Raw genomic sequence first — 20,174 nt, forward strand, 5'->3', positions numbered from 1 at the left:
CTCTGGCTGTTCAGAGGCTGAAGTTTGTTTTAATCACTCTGACAGTATTAGAACTCAGTGATGTAATTAGAGTAGTTTACAGCTATTCAGAGAACTAGTATAAAGCCTGTGCACTACTTAAATTTTATTTTAAACCTCAAAAGAAAGCTTATGTGGAACTGAAGTGGTACATAAATTACGTGTATGGCCATTGCCTGTGTAGAGTTGAGTTGTATTAAGAGCTACATTTCTCAAAAGGCCAATTCTTCCTTCATTTTGAACTAGTCCTCTCTTTCCTTACCTCCTTCATAGGTGCATATACTATGCATAAATGTGCATTATTTTGCATAGAATATATATATTTGCATAATATTACATAAGCACGGGGTCTGTTTTTCCTTAACACCCACTTCAGGCATTCAGCATTTCCATTTCATACCTAACTATTCTGTGTGCAGCTCTATTCATTCCCCAGCCTTTCTATCCACCCACTCAGTCCTCAGACTCAATCCCCTGTTCCCTCTGCTAGCTCACTCAACACTCATTCACCTGTTTGTTTTACATATGCTATATACCCCCTAATTGGAGATACTTGTAGCAGCTCCATCTGCATGTTCGCTCTTCCTCTAGTCTTTTATACAACAGGCAGAGGTTGGGGGCGGGGGGCGGTTGTAGGAGGTGTTGAGAAGGGGAGAGAACTCAGCTGGGGAGGACCTGGTACACAGATATGTGTTTATAATGGGGAAAAAGTATGTGAAGGGCCCTGGAAAAGGCAGTGCACGGCTTACTGCACAGGAATGCTGCAGGTCAGGAGATTGTTGGCCCAGGGAGAATCTGGGGAACAGGCTTTAGTCTCGCTACTGCCTTCTCTCAGGAGGCTACAGCAGCTTCAGGGTATAGTGCAGCTGTGTACAGCCTCCCTTCTCTTCTGCCCTGCCCTAGAGTGTGCAGAAGGTGGGATTGCAGGGCAGGCGCTGCAAGCTGCCCGCTGCAGCAGGAGAAAAGGAACTGCAACCTTCTGCCTTCAATAGTGTCAGTTACTGGATGCATTGGGGTGAATATGGGAATATGAACTCATTCCTCTCCCACTCAGGGTTCTTAATGCTTCTTGGCTCCCTCCTTCTCACCCCTGTACGACGCATGTAGAAACTCCCCATTTTGAGTGCCACCTATCTCAGATAGGTTAAACTCCCAACACCATTCATTTTGGAATTCAGTTTTAACCCACCAGGTATAACAATGTGTTGATGCGTAGTTTTTAGTATATTTTAAAATTACCTGTGCATCAGTCAGTTTTGATTATTTATGCCATTGATCCTGCAGAGCTGTAACTGTGGTTTCACCCACACTGAATGCTAAATGCAAAGTGCTTTGACACTTGGGAGCTCTGATTTCCCTATCAAGACATCTGTTGTCGTTGAAAGGGAAAGTAGATTTGGCATAAGGCATTTATTTATTACTTACCAGTTTCAATGACTGTTAGATGTCTAGGCAGAGCTTTTATTTAGGAGAAGGCTGGTGGCATAAGCAAGATCGATTTTGTTAACAAAACCAAGAAACAAACCCCAACCCACAAGAAAAAAAGTTTAAACTATAGCAAAGCTATTAAATAGCCTAGTTTGGGGACGGGGAAGCAAATACTCTGTAACAGAGTAAAGAAATCTAAGAGCATGTTTGGGAGAGGCAGTAGTAATGTTACTACTACATTATCGTACAAAACATAAAAAAACATTGTCAAAGTTTTCCCTTTCTCTTGAAGGTACTTTCTCTGGTTTTGGTCTAACCAGTAAGTCTTTAAGACTGGTCACGTAAAAAACTGACAACAGAGGTAGAAGACACACTTCAAGCGCTGAAAGAATTCATAACTGAGATTAATTAACTATTGGAATAGACTGATGTGAACCTTGGTGATTCAGTAGCCACAGGCAAAGTTTAGTTGTAAAAACATGTTTTCTTTTGCCAAAGTGCTGAATACTCTCAGAATAAAGCATACATAGGAAGTGTTTCTTTTGTGACTGAGTTATATCAGACATATGAATGGACAAAGCCTGTCTGGACTGATACACGGAATTGGTTTGTAAAATACTTTCTATTAATGTTGTTGTGGCAGTAAAATAAATACCTGCTTTCTCTGAAATTATATTTTAACTGTATCTAACAAAAACTGTCAAAAAATCAAAACAAGCAGTCTTTGCTTTTGCAGGTAGTGCATATACTAGAAATAGTACCAAATTACTGGGGTTTATGTGTGAAATAAGATGCCTTTATAGTTTTTGTATCTTTTTCTTCTGTTGCCATTAGAATAGAAGTACAGCTTTTAGAAGGGTAGCTGCACAGAAGGGTTATGCAAAACTCAAGACTTTCCGTGTGTGAGCCTGTTGTACTTTCTTAGCATGGCAGATTCAGTTCAGCAATATTGAAGAAAAAACCACCAAACCTAATACATTGCATGTACGAGCGTCACATCTTGAATTCTGGAGAGATTATGTTTATCATCAAGAGGTGTATTTCCTTGGACTTCTTCCTGACACCTTATTCCAGGGTGGGGTGTCTACTGTGTACATACATGTATGAGCTTTTAACAGATGTCATGTGAATTCAGAGTCCTGATCCTCCACTCCCAGTGCTTCAGTTAATTTCCTGGATCCTTGTCTGAGTGACCCAGCAGGAAACCCAACATGTACAAGCTCTTAAGTTGAATTGTAGTGAATTTGTGGAAGAAACAGGTTCATTTTCTTTGGATAGCTTCTCTTCCAAGATACTGAGTGACTGAATGTACTTTATATCCAGGTCCCCTCAAAAAAATGCTTACTTAGGTAACATAGCTTTTAAATGCAACCTGTGTATAGGTAATAGAGATTAAAAAAAAGCTGACAGAAGGTAAGTTAGAGCTGATTTGAAATGCATATTAAAATGCATATGATTTGGAACTGTTAGGTCAGGAACTTACTATAGAGCCACCGTTACTGAAAACAGCTTTCCAAGCATTAGCAGTGTGGGGCAGTATGAGAAATGAGCTCTACCATCCCTTCAGGTAGAGTACACTTAGGGATCTGCACCAGGATCAGGGAGCTGGGGTCTTGGCTGACTCCCTCTTTCCAAGCATGTTTTTCAGATTTGGTTCTGGTTCAGTTTCAGCTGTAGCTGAAGTTGCATCTGCTTGGGAGATTCGAGTTCGTTCTTCTACCAGAGCTTCTTGTTGCTGATCTTTACAAATATTTAGGCAATAACTGACTAATCTTTTGACCTTTTGACTGCATTGTTGTTCTTAACAGTGTAATATAATGCCAGTGGGTTAGAGGCAAAAAGCAGAGAACTTTCTGGGAAACTTTTTTACCAACAGTGAGCGAATAACCCTGCAGTGAAGCATTCTTTGCCCTGCTTTTCCTGATTGAGAGATTCAGGCATCAAATAACTAGCTTATTCCTGAACAGCTATATAAGGGGCTGCAAAGAAATGGTGCTGTGGTGTGTTGACTTGGCCAAGTGCCCACCAGGCCGCTCCATCAATCCCCTCCTCAACAGGACAGGGAGGGGGGCAGGGAGAAAATAAGATGCAAAAAGACTTGTGGGTCAAGATAAAGGCAGTTTAATAAAGCAAAAGCAAAGGCTTGCATGCAGAAGCAAAGGAAAATAAAATATTTGTTCTCTGCTTCCCATCAGCAGGCAGTGTCTGGCCGCTTCCTGGGAAGCAGGGTTTCAGTGTGCATAGCGGTTGCTCTGGAAGACCAACATCATGATGAATGCCTCCCTGCTCCCCCTTCTCTTAGCGCTGTGGCTGAGCAGATGTATGGTATGGATGTATGTGCTGAGCAGATGTATGGTATGGAATATCCCTTTGGTCATTCTGGGTCAGCTGTCCTGGCTGTGTCCCCTCCCAGGATCTTGCCCACCCTCAGCCTGCTGGTGAGGGGGGCATGTTGGTGGGACAGCCTGGATGCTGTGCAAGCGCTGCTCAGCAGCAGCCAAAGCACTGGTGTGTTCTAGCTGCCTTTCGAGCTACCAACGGAAAGCACAGCACTGTGAGGGCTGCTACAGGCAAAACTGTCTCCATCCCAGCAAGACCCAATCCAGCTACTTTCCACCCTCTGTGGAAAGCTTCTGGTCTGATAACATTGCACATGGTTTTGATGTGTAGTTATATGCCATGGCTCATTTTCAGACATAGTAGGATTAGTCTTGCATCTTTTTTTTTTTTTTTCCTCCCCTTCAACTGATAAGATCTGTATCTGTAACATAGCTTTCCTTTTGACAGGTAATCGGAAAGGATGATGTAGCTGTGCCATCGCACCTATACAAGGTGATCCTTGCCAGACGGAGCACAACATCTACAGAACCCTTGGTACTGGGGGCTTTTGTGGTGCCAAACAATCCCATAGGTTTCAGTCACCACCTCACTGAGTTCCAAGTAAATATTGAAGATCTGGAAAAGATGTCAGGTTTAGTTTTCTTCCCCCAGGTGGACAAAACCAAAGATGTTAAAAATATCTGTGAAGTGGATACCTGTAAACTGATGGGCTTCAAGGAATTTACATTGTACATCACTGCTCGAAAAGTGCAGAGTGCCCGTACATTGCACCGGCTGGAGAAAGCCATGGCAGAGTTAAGGGAGGCAGGAATTGAGCCTGATGAATATCTTAGGAAACTTCACAAGAAGAAAGAAGAGGAGCTACTACAGGAAAAACAAGTAGCAGCTAGAGAGGGAAAAGCTGGCTGAGTACTTGCTCAGGAAGATGTTTGGGGTTTGTACTTTGAAAAGGGAGCTGCAGACAAACACAAAGACAAGAGCTCTATGAATTATCCTTTTTTGAGTTGTGAAAGCAATAAAACATTTGGAAGCTGATGGGTTTGGAATAACGTTCATTCTTGTGTAACATGATGCACACACATGGTTTGCTGCAGTACTTAGATGTGGGAAATGAAAATGACCCCTTTCTGGCATGAATAGATACTGGACGTCCAGAAAAGGCTATGTGCTATTTTCCAAGCGAGACGTCAGACTTGGGGTTTGTATGGAATCCCTTCTAGGAATATTATAAAAATAGACTGTAGACACCTTGGGAGTATAACTGGAACATGTTTAAATGTAATTCTTCCTGTAAATGTCTTTCAATATGATGTAGAAGCAGTGGTACTTTCTGGGATTTTTAAAAATTTAATTGGAAATGTTTACTTTAGAGATCTTTTATTACAGACCTGTACGACATAATCTGAATCCCTTACAGTCTTCACTTAGTTGTGTTAACCAAATCAGATTGTCTCTAACCTCTCCTGACCTTGTGTGCTTTGGATACTTCAGCGTGTCAGTAGCTGTCAACTGTTGTCATTTGCAGCAGACTTCTTCCATTCATATATAATTCTGCAATTCTTTTAAAAAAGCAATAGAAGCAGAGTTTACACAAGTTGCTACCAGTGTAGACTGGGTCTTCATAAATTAATGTAAGCTTAATATTTCACTTTCACCACTAAGTTTGGATAAATTTGTTTTCTTGCGTATTTTTTGATCTGAGAGGTAAGCATGGCTTTCTCATTGCTTGTAGTAGTCATTCACTGGCTTTTTTCCTAGCATCAGCCTTTGGTTTATAAAGTTTGGTTTCGCAACAAAACTTATGTGTGAAAACAGAAGATTGACTAAAAATGCATTTCCAGTTCTGTTTCAGCAGCAACTGAAGTTGCTTAGATTTACATCTGCTTGAAAGATTGAATGATTTTTTTTTTCACTAGTTTTGTACTTTATTTGTATATACATCTTGAATTTCAGACATAAATCAGTATGACTGGTGTCCTCTGATCCTCAGATTTTGCATCTGGAAAGAAAGAGTAAAAACTGGAAATACTTAGAATTTTTTTTAGTGGTAAGAGTCTATATAATTTTAGAGTTGTGCCATAAAAAACACCTTCAGTAGTTTTAACGCGAGAGTTAATGGTTTCTGAGAAGGGTCATGTAGTGCCAGGTTGAACTGGGCTGTTTACATAAAGGATGAATCAGGAGCATTATTTGGATGTTGTGAATCATCGTCTGGATGTTCTAAAAAACTGTATAGTTTCCTTCATCTCAGTTCAATTGCAGTATCCAGAAGTAGATCACTTTATAAAGCAGTTACATTTCCCATGACACTTTTGTGTTTGCCAAGAACATATTTACAAAATCCAGATGTTTAAAACCAGAGAAATGCAACTAGCTAAGGACGTCATAAAAACTTACTGCCCACATAAATTAGAGGGAAATTGAAATTGCTCATTTCAATTTTAGCCTGGAATTTTGGTTGTTAATCCTATCAAATGTAACAAAAACAGTAAATCGCAAAACAACAAGCCACCTCTCCCTTTGCAGAATGTGGGAGATGACAGCATGTGTTGCCTGGAATAACAAAGTGCCAGATACTTCACGTGCCTCTTGATGGTCTTGTGTGCTTCACTGGAGTCCAAGCAGCCTTTTGGCCCTGCGATGGTCTCACCCGTTGGAAAAGGTATCTGTCATCACTCTTTGCATTGTCTTTCTCTTTTTCCCCATTATTTGAATTATTTATGTTTTATAATTCAGCATTTCACCTTCCCTTTCATCTCGATCCTTTCAGCTGAGGTTACAAATCTCATGCAGTGCTTGCACCTTCTCTGGACAGCTGAAACAGCTCTCAGTGCTATGGCTACGTGTCCATCCGTAGCAAAAAAAAGCGCCTTTGGGACAGCATTGGTTGTATGCGAGGAACTCCAGGTATCTTCCCTCTCTGCTGACAGCTTGCCATTACAACACCAGCAAAAGTGCGGCATGTGACTCACCTCTGGAGGCCTCCTGCAGAGCCCAGCTGCTCCTTAACTCGGTACCTCCTCGGGCCTTACGTACCCCCTGGAATTCCTGCAAGCCCCAGTTACCATAACTTCCATGCCTCTTGGCTTACCGCATAGACTAGACTCCCTATATAATTTTCAGCTGTTGGAGCATGGTTGGTGTTCCTCAGCTCCCCTTGGAGGGTGGCAGCAGGTGGTGAACAGTGAAACCACTTCCAGTGCTGGTCTGTGCCAGAGAGTGCGCTCACCTGCTCTGCTGCTGGTTTCCTCATCTGAAGTAAGTGTGGAGTCTAGCATATAGCAAAAAAAATGTACTTTACAACAGGAAATATAAGACAAGTAATAGCAAGGGGGGTGAGGCTTTACACACTTGTTTGAGCCACCTACGTAAGTAATTGTTTGAAGATCCTTCATGAGAACTGTGCTCGTGTCCGTGTCCATCTGTCTTTCCTGTTGCACACTTAATCACTTCCCTGCGTGCGTCTGTAGTGACAATACGAATCTATGATGCAGCTAAGCAGCAGGAGCCCTGGAAGCGGAGAACTCTGTCCTTTGTTCCTCTGCTGTTTTGTTTGGGTTTAAAGCTAAATAACTGAATCACAAGGGAAGTTGAACACCAGGCTGTCCACAACCTGATACAGTGATTTTCTGATATTCCCTGGACTGTTGTTGACTCTTGATTGTAACTGCTCATCTTCAATCAGGGTGAAAGTGATGGTAAATAGGAGGCAGGCAAGCGAAGGGAATGCGGGGGGGGGGGGGGGGGGGGGGGAGGGGCTGCCACCGTGCTCCTGGCTTTGGGCTGCAGCCCACTGGCTCCGCTCGCGCACTTTTGGTATTTGGCCTTTTGAGGGCAGACTGTTTCCATGGTGTCAGCCTCGGCGGCCAAAAATGATGGGGGGATATGAAACAAGTGTCTCCGGCCCCTAATACCTGTCTGTCTGCTTGTGATGCTACGATACCCATTTAAAATGAATTGTTATACTGACAGCAGTGTGGTATGAAGCTAATGATTTTTCCTAGATAAGGGGTTTGATAATAATGTCTGAAAGTGCCTTTAGATTGACCACCCAAGTTGTGTATCTGCTCCAAAGACAATTTTGACTCCAGCTTCTTCATGAATTTCAGTCTAGGTGACGATTTAACCCTGCACTGTTCTTGTGTAATGCTCTTGTTTTGTATCTGTAAACACAATTTAGGGGGGTGGTGGGAATTTAAAGTTCTGGGTTTAATTTTTGTGTGTTTCGTTCACTTTGGAGTACTATTTTGCAATTTTCAGTTTGTCCCATAGTAGTAAAGATGGGTCTCATTAGCTAGTTGTGCTAAGTGCTGCACTAACCTGTGGAGAAACAGTCCCTGTCCTAAAAAGTAACGTGTATTAGATACAGCAGGCAACAGCTGGAAGGGGAGAAGATACAAACCCAGAAATTTAAGGTATTACTTCATCAAGGGGCTTCAAGAGATACTGCAACACACACTTGTGTTGTTTCCATCACTGGAATCATCTCTCTGACAGACACTTGGGTGTTCTGTAAAACAAATGGAGGCAGGTAGGTAACAAACCCCAGGATTTGCAGAAGCTAATCTGGCCAGCAGGGTTTGCTGGAGGTGGGCGCTGGGTTCCTCTGGGTTTCTCAGTCATGAGCCCTTTGTTGGAATTGGCTGAGGGAACTGGGGTGGTTCAGCTTGGAGAAGAGCAGGCTCAGAGGAGACCTAATTGCTCCCTACGACTGCCTGAAACTAGGCTGCAGTGAGGGGGGTGTGGGTCTCTCCACCCGAGTAACAAGTGATAGGACAAGAAGAAATGGCCTCAAGTTGTACCAGGGAAGGTTTAGATTGGATATTAAGGGTTGGGTATTAGGGAAAATTCCTTCACCGAAAGGGTTGTCAAGCACTGGAACAGGCTGCCCAGGGAGGTGGTTGAGTCACCATCCCTGGAGGCATTTAAAAGATGTGTAGGTGTGGTGCTTAGGGACATGGTTTACTGGTGGGCTTGGCAGTGTTAGGTTTACAATTGGACTTGGTGATCTTAAAGGTCTTTTCCAACCTAGACAATTCCATGATTCTGCCAGTACACCACCTGGTTTAGTGAGATGTCCGAGCAGGCATGATTTCACAGCCTTCTTTAATTTGGTTCATGTACTTGAAGCCATGGATTTTTCTAGTGGAAACTTCCAGTTTCTACAAACCCTACTGAACTGGCCAGCTAGGGCTGTGCTGTCCCCAGGGGCTGCTGGCCGGACAGGTGGCCATGTCAGCCCCAGAAGACTGGAAGGTCTCCTGCCTGCCAGGTGCCTTCATCATCTGTGCTGGTGGGTGGAATGGGCTGTTGAACTATGATAGCTGGTTTTGGTGGGAGGTCTCCATGGTGAAGCAGCTCCAAAGATGCATCTCAGGCAGGTGGATAAACCAGAGCTCCTTAAAGATGGGACCGCAGGGCAACAGAGGGGGTTTTTGGTGGCAGCTTGCAGGGAATAGGGCACCTCTGGTACTGTAGTGCCTGGGTCTCTACGTGTTTAACCTGTGCCAGCCTGTGTGAAGAAAATGCCAAATCCCCCTGTGCCCATCCTAGTCCCATGTGTTTGTTGCTCAGCAATGAAGCTGTGGAGGAATTTATATATAAACCCCAAAGTGCTTTTGCTAGTAACCTGGCTCAGTGGGGAAGTGAGGAGCAATTTTCCTGTTATTTTTGAATTGTCTTCTCCTGCAGTCACAGAGGAAAAGCTTTTCTCACCATGCAGCAAAGGAAATGTACCTTTTTTTTTTTTTTTTTTTTTTTTTTATTCAGGTCCATCTAATCAGCTCCACCTACACAGTGCTGGTGTAGCCAGTTCTCACACGCTTCCTAATAGCCATCTGCCTGTGCAATTAATGGCTTGTCCGCTTTTGCCATAGCCTGGAGGAAAAGACCAAACAAGAGCTTTGAGTATTTGGTTAAAATATCTGGAGTGTCTGTGTGGATACTCTGGGATGGATGCTCTGGGATGGCTACAAACAGCCCCCACTTTCTCGTCTTGTAAAATATTACAGAGCAACTGGCCTTTTCCGTCATGCCCTTCAAAGAGGGCAAGTTTTCCACCTGCCATGTGAAAAATTAACAGCTGTGGCAACATAATATTCCCAAAACACTCACTTCCAAGAGCTGAATGCAAAGCTTTTGATGTTAGTTTGAGAGGTACAATGGCTGGGATCCCCACCGGAGTGTCCAGTGAGTGGGGAAAGATGCAGAAAACAGGTCTGGAATGAAGTGCTTCCAACTTTGCTTAAAAACCAGTGTGGAGGTATTTAGCAGATGACAGAAGTAAATTTGGTTTGTGTCAAGCATAAATATGCCCAAGACAACAAATACAGACCTGTGCAATTTTTCTTTAGCAGCTCTCAGCAGCCGATGAGCCAGGGCTCGGCACTCAGCAGGCTGGAGCTGGGGAGGGAACGGGAGCACCCACCGAGCTGCTGGTGCTCAACAGCCTGAAGTCCTGTCACATCTTTCCATGGGTGCGCCCATCTGGAGGAAGACCAGCCCGTCTCCCTGCCAGCCTCATTTTATTCTCATGTATTAAGAAAAATAAGCCTTCCTCCCCCTACACCTGTTGTGTGACCCAGCTGATGCTCTTTGGTGCTGTGGTCCCTCAAAAGCAGGGTGGCCATGGCACCTGGGGAGCCACAACAGGACACAAAGCGTGGTGAAATGGAACCATAGCTGGATTAGACAGCCTGGCTGTAACAGTGGGCTTGAACTTGGATTTCATTACTGAAGTGTTGTAAGATGCAAGGTAAGTGAAAACTGAAGGGTGTGAAAGCAAGGCGAGAAAGCTGACCTAACCGGTGACAATGCTAGAGGGGAAGATGCCAAATCATGTCCCTCAGCCATCAGCAGGTCCCTTTGGGTGGAACCTGAGCTGCTTCAGTGGCAGCTGCAGGACCTTCTGTAGAACATCAGCCCTGTGATGCCGCTCGGCGAGGTGGACAAGGTAGGATTATCGCCCTATGCCTGTGCATGGATATGCATGTAATGGTCCCAAAAGCAGATGGGCAAGAAGTGTAGGGCTTGCTGCAAGCGCTGCATTTGCAATGCACACAGTTGGTTTCCTTTCGTCACACGTGACTTCATTTTTCAGTCTCCAGCTCTGGGTACTGAGGCTTCAGTCTTTCCCTGTCTTTATCTTACCTACACCTCTACAAGCTGAATTCCATCATCTGCAAGGAGATACCACTCCTCTCCCAGTCCTCTGAAAGTGGGAAGAGGAGAGAACATAACCACTGTCCTGCTTATTTATTTGGAACACAGCGTTGCACCTAACTGAGCTCACCTCAAGCTGTGATGCAGCAGCTTGAGCTCCAGAAAAAGGTGCTGGGGTTAACCTAAACGGTTTTAACCCCATCTTGAAGACAACCGTATTGCTCTTCCTATTGCTACACTACTACTAACTGCATTGTTATCAGACTGACTGTCCATTCCAGTCGAGGGAAATCTAATCAGAGAATCTGGTAGAGCTCAGGACCTCATGGCAAGGGACATGCTGGTGGCAGGGCTGCCATTCCCCACTGCCACCCCCTGTCCCGGTGAACTTTGGAGCCCTGGAAATACCTGCCATGGTTAAAGAGCAAACGGAGTGATTGCTTAGTGTGTGATAGCCTGGGTGACAATATCTTAACCTTTCCTTTGGGCTTTGTCACAGGCATCCTGTGATGTCAAGCAAGTGTAATGGGGAAAAGCTGTGCGGGGAGAAGCTGTACTGGAGCAGTGAAAGGCTGTGGTAAAATTTCCCCATCCTCCCTTATCTCAGCTCCAGTCTTCAGGTGCTTTAATGTGGAGGGGGGGCAGGATTCCTGTGGGTGGGAATGCAAAATGTATGTTCACGTGGAGTTAGGATCTGCGTGTGGCTGTGTGGGAGAGGAGTTTTGGCTCCAGGGTTATGTTTTCATTATATGAGATCTGTGCTGTAGCGAGTAGGAGATTTCAGGAAAGAAATCGATGTTCCTGCCATCAGGATAAGTCCGATCAGTAGCAGAGCAGCACCCTCGCCATCCCTGGACTTGCCTGTCCTGAGCCCTTGCCAGGAGTTGGGTATCCAAAGCAGACCACATCCTTCTTGCAAAAGCCATGTAGATGAAAAGCAGACACATATTGGAGATGCTGGAGGCCAGTATTCAAACACCCCTGCACCCAGTTTGCACTGGGGGTTTGAATTCCAGGTTCCCGCTCCCAGGGGGGACACATTCACCATGGGGGTGTAGGAGGCAGTGGGACATGAACTCTCCTGCTAAAACATTCGTACTTTCCCTAAACTGCTCAGAAGCTCTGGCTGTCATTGGGCCAACGAGGGAGGATGCAGTCCTCACTGCAGAGCTTATCGGTGGTGCAAGGTGCGTGAGTCTCTGCCCTGCCAAGGCTGTAAGTGCCATGAAGAAGTGGGTGAGACTGTGCAGGAGCATGTCTGGGCGCTCCCACAGAGCAGCACCCCCAGGACTGCAAGCATGAACGGGAGCCCCAGGTAGGTCTGGGGTCTCCCATGGCCTTAGGAGTCTGAATTAAAACCAGAGATGCCCCTGTTACATGTGATAAGACTTCAGGGACTCAAAGTTTAAGCCAGGTGGTATTTCTTTTTAATGCAAGATGTGCTAAGCGTATAAAGCATCCAGCCATTTCCATGCTCTTTTGCTTGCCAAACTCTCCCCTGAGCATGACCTTCCTCACCCCCGTCGCCCCCTTCACCCCCGTGGCTCTCCTCATCTCCATGTACTCTTTCAAATCAGCACCTTCACTTTGCTCTCGCCACTTTGTACTCCTCCTCCTCCTCTGTTGGAAGCTGCCATCACCAAAGTGAGCATGTTGCTCTTACTAATAGCAAAGTAATCAATTTGAGTCAATGTATACATTAGTAATGGCCATGTAATTCTAGTGCAAATTAGGTTTGGGCAGGCTGCAAAGCCTGAGACATCTCGTCTTCCTGAGCAGTTTGGATTTACTGTCCTCTGGGGAAGGCCACGGTGAAACGCCCCCCTACCCCCCTCGCAAATCCTCCCTTGATTGGATACAGTGTGGTCGTCTGATTAAAATTGTGCAGTGGTTCAGAAAATGATTTTCAGCCAGTGCTTCACAGTAAATTACTTTTTTTTTTCTTCTTTTTTTTTTCTCAAGACAACACATTTTTACCTCAAGTACAGCTGGACGCTGAAATGAGATGCTCCAGAAAAGCAAGATGCTAGTGAGGGAAAGGCGGAGAGGGGTCAGGGGAGCACCCAGCAGCGGTGATGCCCTGCCATGGACCATCCCCAGTGCATCTCCCATGAGCCCAAAGCCCGGCACCCACTCCCATGGTGATGCTGCCCACTTAACACCCAGATCCTTTTCCCTGCTCCGAGTCAGGCAGCCGGCAAGGTTTGCCAGTGCCATGCGTAGGCAAGGAACCACTGCACTCCCACGTGGGGTGTCCCCTTTCTGATGTGCCTTGTCTGTGCCTGTCACCTAACCGCTTAGGGAGGTAGATGGGAGGGCCAGAGCCTGTGTCCCTCCTGCCACCCTCCTCTCTGCTCTCTGCCCCGATGGCCACTGCTGCCCCAGAGCTATGTGCCCAGTGCTGGCCATGCAGCATTTTCCAGTCCTGGGTATTAAAACTGAAGGAAATGCACATTTTTTCCTCAATCCGTGGAATGGGGTCTCCTGTTTTCCATGTGAGCATCCCAAGGATGCCTAGAAAACCCTCTGTCCCTAATGCCTGATCCTGCACTAGCTCACTCATCCAAAACGCTGCTGATGCTCTCTGCAAGGGGAGAGCTGCCTGCTCTCTTCCATCCTGTGGCAAGGGCTTGGCAGGGAAGGATGTGTCATCCAAGATCAGTCCAAAATGACTCCCCTATTTTTTGGGTTACCCAAAGGAGGGTCAGGAGGTGCACTGCTCTGCCAGTTTCTAAAACAACAGCTTAAATATCTGCTTGCAGGAAGGTGTTGGTTGTGACTGGTGATGACAATACTGTCCCAATTTCAGCATGGTTAGACCTCGAGGAGGCATCATGAGATTTAAGCATGCAGCAATGAGCCCTTCCTGGAGGCCTTCCATGGACCTTGTGCCCATCCCATGCACTGAGTGCTGGGCTGCGTCTCCAGGCATTGGGCATCCAGCGGCGAACACATCTGGACTGAGCCCCGCTCTAAGCAGCTCCCACCCTATGGCAGGGGGGCTGTGCCTGTGTAAGGAGGTAGGATAAGGGATAATAATAATACAAAAAATAATCCATGTAAATACTGCAGCAGATGTGTGCCGGAGAAGGAGTAGTTGGTGGTGGGGAAAAGGGAGAGGTTTTGGGTTTTTTTAATTAGAGGTGGATAATTTATTGACTGTGTGCTCACATGTCTATGTGTCATTCAAAGTGTCTTTCAACAAGCGGTATGGCATTACTTATAGGGACTCATCCACTGAGTTGAAGGTCTGAATTTACCATCATTATTTTTATTTTCCTGAAGGGACTGTGGCAGCCAGGGGGAGTGGACAACCACAGGCAGTAAAGCACCTTTACGTACGCCATATGTAAGATGTATGTTTGCATTCAATTAAATGTAAAATTTATTTCCTCCCTTTTGAGAAAAAGAATTTAAATGCTAACTAGAAGTCTACCAATGGCAGGGAACCACTTCACTCTTTAACATCCTTGGAAGCAGAAGAAAATTTGCACGTAGTGCCAACACGTGGAGAATCTTGGACACAACTGATACCAACTTCCCCCCTTTGCTGCGACACAGGGTCTCTCCACTTCGTATTTGCTCCGTGAGAAGTGGTTAGTGTGAGGGAGGGAAGGGCTGTTTATTAAATTAAGAAAATACGTTTCACAGCATATTGGCACTGAGCTGGAAAGGAGCAGCTTGGTTGCCCACTCCCTCTCCCGGTCCCCACAGGATCCTTCCTCACCGGGGATGATTAGTGCCGTCGTCCATCCAGTTTGAAATGTCACATTTCCTGCTGCAATTAGAAGGAGCTTTTATCTGCGGGATGTATGTGTGTGTGTCTGAGGGGGCGTTTTCATTCCCTCCAGGTGAATGTTTTAGTAAGCAACATCCAACACATAACACAAATACTTGAAAAGAAACATTTTACTATTACTAAAGACTGTTATTGCAGCTTTCATGACCTTTCAGAGATCCCTGGGAACTGAAAGAAGGAGTGGGCTTATGAAAGGAAGCACGATCTTGTTTTTAAGCTGGGGCACAGGAGAGATGTGGTTTCAGCATGCTCAGTTCCCAAAAGCTGCTGCTGTCACCCTTGCAGGGCTTGCCCACGCCAGCCCGCTGGCACCCAACAGCAGCGGCTGCTCAGCCCCTCTGGGGACCACCTCCAGGCAGCTGGCAGTGATGGTCCACAACGTTTTGGGGGAGATAGGGCAGAAGATGCTGAGGGGCTCATGCTGCAGGTGACCCCATGGTCACACACCGTCTCTGTGCCCTGCTCTGAGGGTGCTCAGCTGGAGGGGGTTGAGCCCAAGCGGTGGGGCTGCCTGAGCTGGGCAGGGAGCTGGAGAACCTGCTTCTGGGGACTCCAAGGCAGCAGAAAGAGTGCTAGGAAAATATGTGGTCCAAGGATAGGTCTTGGGTACGGGGCTGGCAGCATCCAGGCTGTGTAATGTTTGGCACAGTTTCTATCACAGCCTTGGCTCATGCCATCTAGCAGCCTTCTGTAAGGTACCTGGGTGTAGCTAGGGTGAGGACATGGGCTGGGGACTTTCCTCCCTGAGAAATCTGTGTAAAACCAGCCAGTTTCGGGGGGTGAAGGCGGGGGGGGGGGGGGGGGGGGGGGGGCGGGAGTGGAAAGACACATTAATGCAAGATGCTCTGTATTGTTTGTAATAACCAGGCCTCCAGCTAATTTACCAGTACAACATATCTGAACATGCTTTGAAGGTCATGAAAGAACAGTCCTGCTTGAGGATTTCATCCTAAATACGAAATCCATCTGATTCTGATTTGACAATATAACTGCAGCCATAGGATGAAATTTTCAGTTCTATTAGCTGTCAGGTAGGCCCACTCTTTTTAGTGGAGCAGAGTACAGCTCCAAATGGGCCAACACAGCAGAACGGAGGTCTTGACTATGATGTATAATTTAACAGGTTTATGTATTTTCTTCCCGTATCTTCTGTATGCATGAGAAGATGAGATTCCTATCCAAATGACTTAAGACTTTTCAGGTTTGACCCTACAAACCCTTATTCACACAAATAGTCTCAGTTACTTCGAAGGGGACTCTTCATAAAAAGGAAATTTGTGCCTTTGGGGTTGAAAAGGTAGAAAATGAAAACATGGAGTCAGTCATGGTGCACCACCTATATAATTCAGGGTACACATTTAACAATATAAGCACTAATATATTGGGCATGGTGGCCAAAATTGTCAAAATTACATCCCTAATGTTAGATCTTTTCAGCTATATTTGGGGTGCAAAAGGCCCTGAGGCATCAGGATACAGAAGGAGATACTTAACTTTATGTGACAGCGTTGTTGACCTTTGGAACATTGTTTCGGGTGAAACAGTATGCCATGAAAGGGAAGTCTGACAAAGTGCTCTTGTTTTTACAATTACAGTACTCCAGGCTGCTGTTGTTCTTCGGGAGTTTGCACATTTAAGCACCTTATTTAAAGGGTAAAGTAGATCCACACTCGTGGTCAGTTCTGCTGGCTCCTTGGCCCACCTCACCTTCTTCATGGTTTTTGTCTCCATCTCCAGCCAATGGTGCTACATCCCTCCCAAGCTGGTTTTCAGCCACTGGCACCATCCTGTTTTGGTCCCTGTTAGTGCTGGCTTTAGCAGGCATTACGAAAGAGGAATGTAGGAACAGAGCAGGATCAACACGTGGAGCCCCAGCTCAGGATGTTGTCTTGATGTTTGAGTCCCCAGGGCTCTCATCATCCAACATCTAATGTCAAAATCATGTCTCGCTGATAACATATCGTTGTTGTCTTCCTTTGTGTCATAAGTCTCCGGGTTGCCTAAACAGCCTGGTTTTTTGTGAATTATTTGGCAGTTACTCCTGCTCATCTGTGGCCTTTCCATAACATCAGCTGCATTGTGAAGGTCAGAAGCCTTGTACAGGAAAAAAACTATTCTGTGTTTGGGTTAAAGGGTGTTGGTCTAGCAGGGAAGAGGTGCATTTGCTGTTGGAGTGTCCATGCTGCTGCTGCACATGGCCTGAGGATGGTGTTGCATCCTCCGCTCAGTGATCCTCAGCTCAGTAAAAGCCAAAATTTGAAGCCTCACAAGAGGAGTCTTAAAAGCGACCTGGTACACTGAGATAAATATCTCAGTCTGACTTTCAGGACGCACTCTGTGGGATCAGGTCCTCGCTCTTCTACCTCAGACACAAAATAATTAGCAGCCACCTTACGTGGCCTGCATTAGTTTGTCATCAGTCTTAGTTATAATGGAGACTGAAATGGTTCTGCTATTGACCTGATATTTTAAAATGTGCTTAACAACTTAAATTTAAACATTGACATATGACAATCCTACCCTTGGTTTTCAAAAGAAAGTATAAAAAATATCAGATGAGGAAGAACATAATGAGAAAGGAAATTTGTGAGGACGACTCACGATGAAGGGTGCAGATATCATGCATCTACCAGCGATTGTAACTCTCTTGCCTTATAACCACTTTAGAGCACAGGATGAAAGCTCAAAACTCAAAAGAAAATACTTTTGTGTACAGATTAACATCTTTTCTAAAGCACTGTTATTCCACGTTACCTGATGTGTCCATGTATCTTACTACATGTGCTCTGTGTGTCCTGCTACCTTCCCTCGCACCACGGTGGACTGTGTTGCCATTTCACTTTTGGGGTGACTGCAGAGGTCTCAGACAAGGCAGTGGGTAATGGCCCAGGATGCTTGTGGCTTTCAAGTAGTCCCTGTCCTCCCACTTTTCCCTCTACCTTACTGTTTTTCATGTACTTTTTCCTCTTTTGCTCTCACTTCACTTGTTCCTCCCTCGTTCCTTGGTGTTCTGGCACTGCCTTCGCTGTGCAATTCACCAGGGTTTGTCCGCTTCAGACAGGGCTGATCTGCAGGGGAAAATGCCTGGATTTTGAATATACAAAAGAAAAAGCATGAAGCCCAGCGTATTAGTAAGGGGCAGGCTTTAATTAACTAGTCATTATTGCATTACTCCACAGTAGAGGAAAGATGACTAATGCTATGTCTGCTTCTGGCGTACAACTGCTGTCAAATTCAGCGAGGTCTTATTAAACATCACAGAGGTGTGACTAAAGAAAATGATGAGCAGAATGTGCAAAAATAGCAGTCATGGACCTGCCGTGTGCGCTATGAATTTCTAATCTGGGATGGAGGGGAATGTCTGGGCGGGAAGAGCAGGAAGAAATTGCTGTATTTTGCCATCAAAGAAAAACAAAGTTAAGTTTCAGGGAAAGCCATCCTAACTATGAAGTGATGGGTGGGTGATCCTCTGGCCCAGGTGCTGCTGGGTCTTCTGTCATGGCCTTCCTGGGTGCTGATCCCTGCTTCAGGCATGGCTTATTCCCTTTGTAGGAGACAGTTGTTGACTGAAAAACTCAGGAATGTCCTGAGAGGAGAGACCAGAGCGCTGGTCTGTCCTTCGGTGTGTGGCCAGCACTATGGGGTGATGGTCTAATTTTCCATCTTTCTGTCCTAGGCGTGGTGCATCTGGGGCAGCTTGGCTCCAGCTCCAGGGATAGACATAGAGAAAGTCTGCCTCTTGGCATACCCACAGGCTGTGGGAGGGCTGGAATAGAGGTGTGGTAGGTTGCTGTCTATTCTTTCTGCTTAGAAACTCAGTCTCCCATCTGTCAATCCTCCAGGGCACCCAATGTCAAAATATTCCTGTCCTGCACAGACTGGGTGGTGCCTTACTCACTGATGGTGCTTTGAAGAGCATGAGCTGTACTTTGGTGACACAAGAGAGTGCAAAGTGGCTGAAGGTGTCCGTCCGATGGGAGATCCAAGCTCCAGGAGAGGAAAATCAGGTACATGACTCTGCCTGGTGCCTATTACCAGCTCATGACTCCTGCCGTCTGCCCCCAGGTTTTCTGACTTCACCCTTCAGAGGTACATCTCCTGCTGAAGGCACGGGGAGGTCCCCGATTAGGCAGTCTGGAGCGTCCTAACACAGCAGGACACAGTATTTTTGCTGTCACTATACTTACGTTAATTACCTAAGCAGGTCATCAGAATTGGACTTGCAGCTTCCTGAGCCAAACCCTTCTGAGATACACTTTTATTTAGGAATCAGCACCAAAGACTGCTCTGGAGAGCCAGGGCCTGCTATGAAACACGCAATTGTCTCTCAAAAGAGGAATAATTTTAGAACCAGATTTGGTACTTATGTAAAAACTGCGCAAACTGTGGTGACCCCATCGAGCCCGTAGTCATGCCAGTGGCAGTCAGCCCCATCCTTCCCATTCTCGCCTCACATTACTGTCTCTCTTTTAAAGAAAAGATATAATTGACAAGTGCTGGCCAGTTTTTATGCGTTAAACAATTAGAACAGTAAGCACAGAGGCTTTATATCACTTCTGCTTTCAATACCTACCGTCAGCATCCTCCTCCCCAATGAGTTTTTAACAGCTGTGTTGTTTTGAGATGTGGCGCAGCACCGTTAACAGCTTTCCAGAGCAACTATATTACTTTTAAGTAGAGCATTACAGGGCTGAGTACCATTTCTTTCAGGGATGCAATTAGGTAGGTGATGGACCGTGATGACTGGTCAGGTAATTTATCAAGTGCTGGTGAGCTACTGCCCCATATTAACAGAATGATCAATGGTGATAATACAAGTTTACTGAAAGAAATGGAAATGAAGGAACAGCAGGGTCTGAACTGGGTGCTGGTTGGGTTTAACAGGCATTGCTGTGTGCTAATGAAGCCCTGCAGAAAGAAAATGAAAACTGGAGCTCAGGTCTCTGGTTCCCCTCGTGCCCCACCTGTGCTGCAGAGCTGCCTCACCTGACCCTGCTGGGTACAGGAGCCGTGCAGGAGGGAGCGGGGCTGCACATCACAGCACCAGCATGTCCCAGTCGGATGTCTAGCCTGGATCCTCTGCAAGCTCTTCCAGGGAGGGAAGAAACCATGACCTCTGCTAAGTGAGCTGCACTGAACTCAATTTCTAATCAATGGAGAGATGTGTGTGCTTCTAATTCTTTACGCACCCATTTTAGGGTGGGGTGAGTAGTGTCTTACGCTCCACTGTCTCTGGTGGCAAGATTTCCCTGCCAGCAATGCTACAAATGCTCATTGTGATGTGCAGGGAGGTACCGCTCATCAGATGCTCTTTATGGGCTTCCTAGGCAGGACTGCAAGTTCACAGCACACCTGTAATGCAGGTTATAATTTTGAAGACAAATGGGCAGACAGACACAACTATCTCAAGGTCAAGTGTGGAGTCAAT

General features: G+C 45.8%; 1 protein-coding gene across 4 annotated transcripts in view; it reads left to right on the forward strand.

Moving 5' to 3' along the window:
• Window positions 1-20,174, forward strand: part of EXOG (exo/endonuclease G) — a 48,163-nt gene that overhangs the window by 17,972 nt on the left and 10,017 nt on the right. For 3 of the 4 annotated variants that reach the window (XR_008821347.1, XM_056335472.1, XM_056335471.1), the window contains exon 6: window positions 18,589-18,753. Coding sequence is in view for 3 of the 4 variants with exons in the window: in XM_056335472.1 (XP_056191447.1) it covers window positions 18,589-18,753 (165 nt within the window). In the remaining variant the exon portion in view is untranslated. Of the gene's footprint in view, window positions 1-4,233; window positions 4,822-18,588; window positions 18,754-20,174 lie in introns of those variants that run through there. The other variant, XM_056335470.1, reaches the window with a different exon arrangement.

This window comes from Falco biarmicus, chromosome 4 (genome assembly GCF_023638135.1).
Source record: "Falco biarmicus isolate bFalBia1 chromosome 4, bFalBia1.pri, whole genome shotgun sequence".
Lineage (NCBI taxonomy): Eukaryota > Metazoa > Chordata > Aves > Falconiformes > Falconidae > Falco > Falco biarmicus.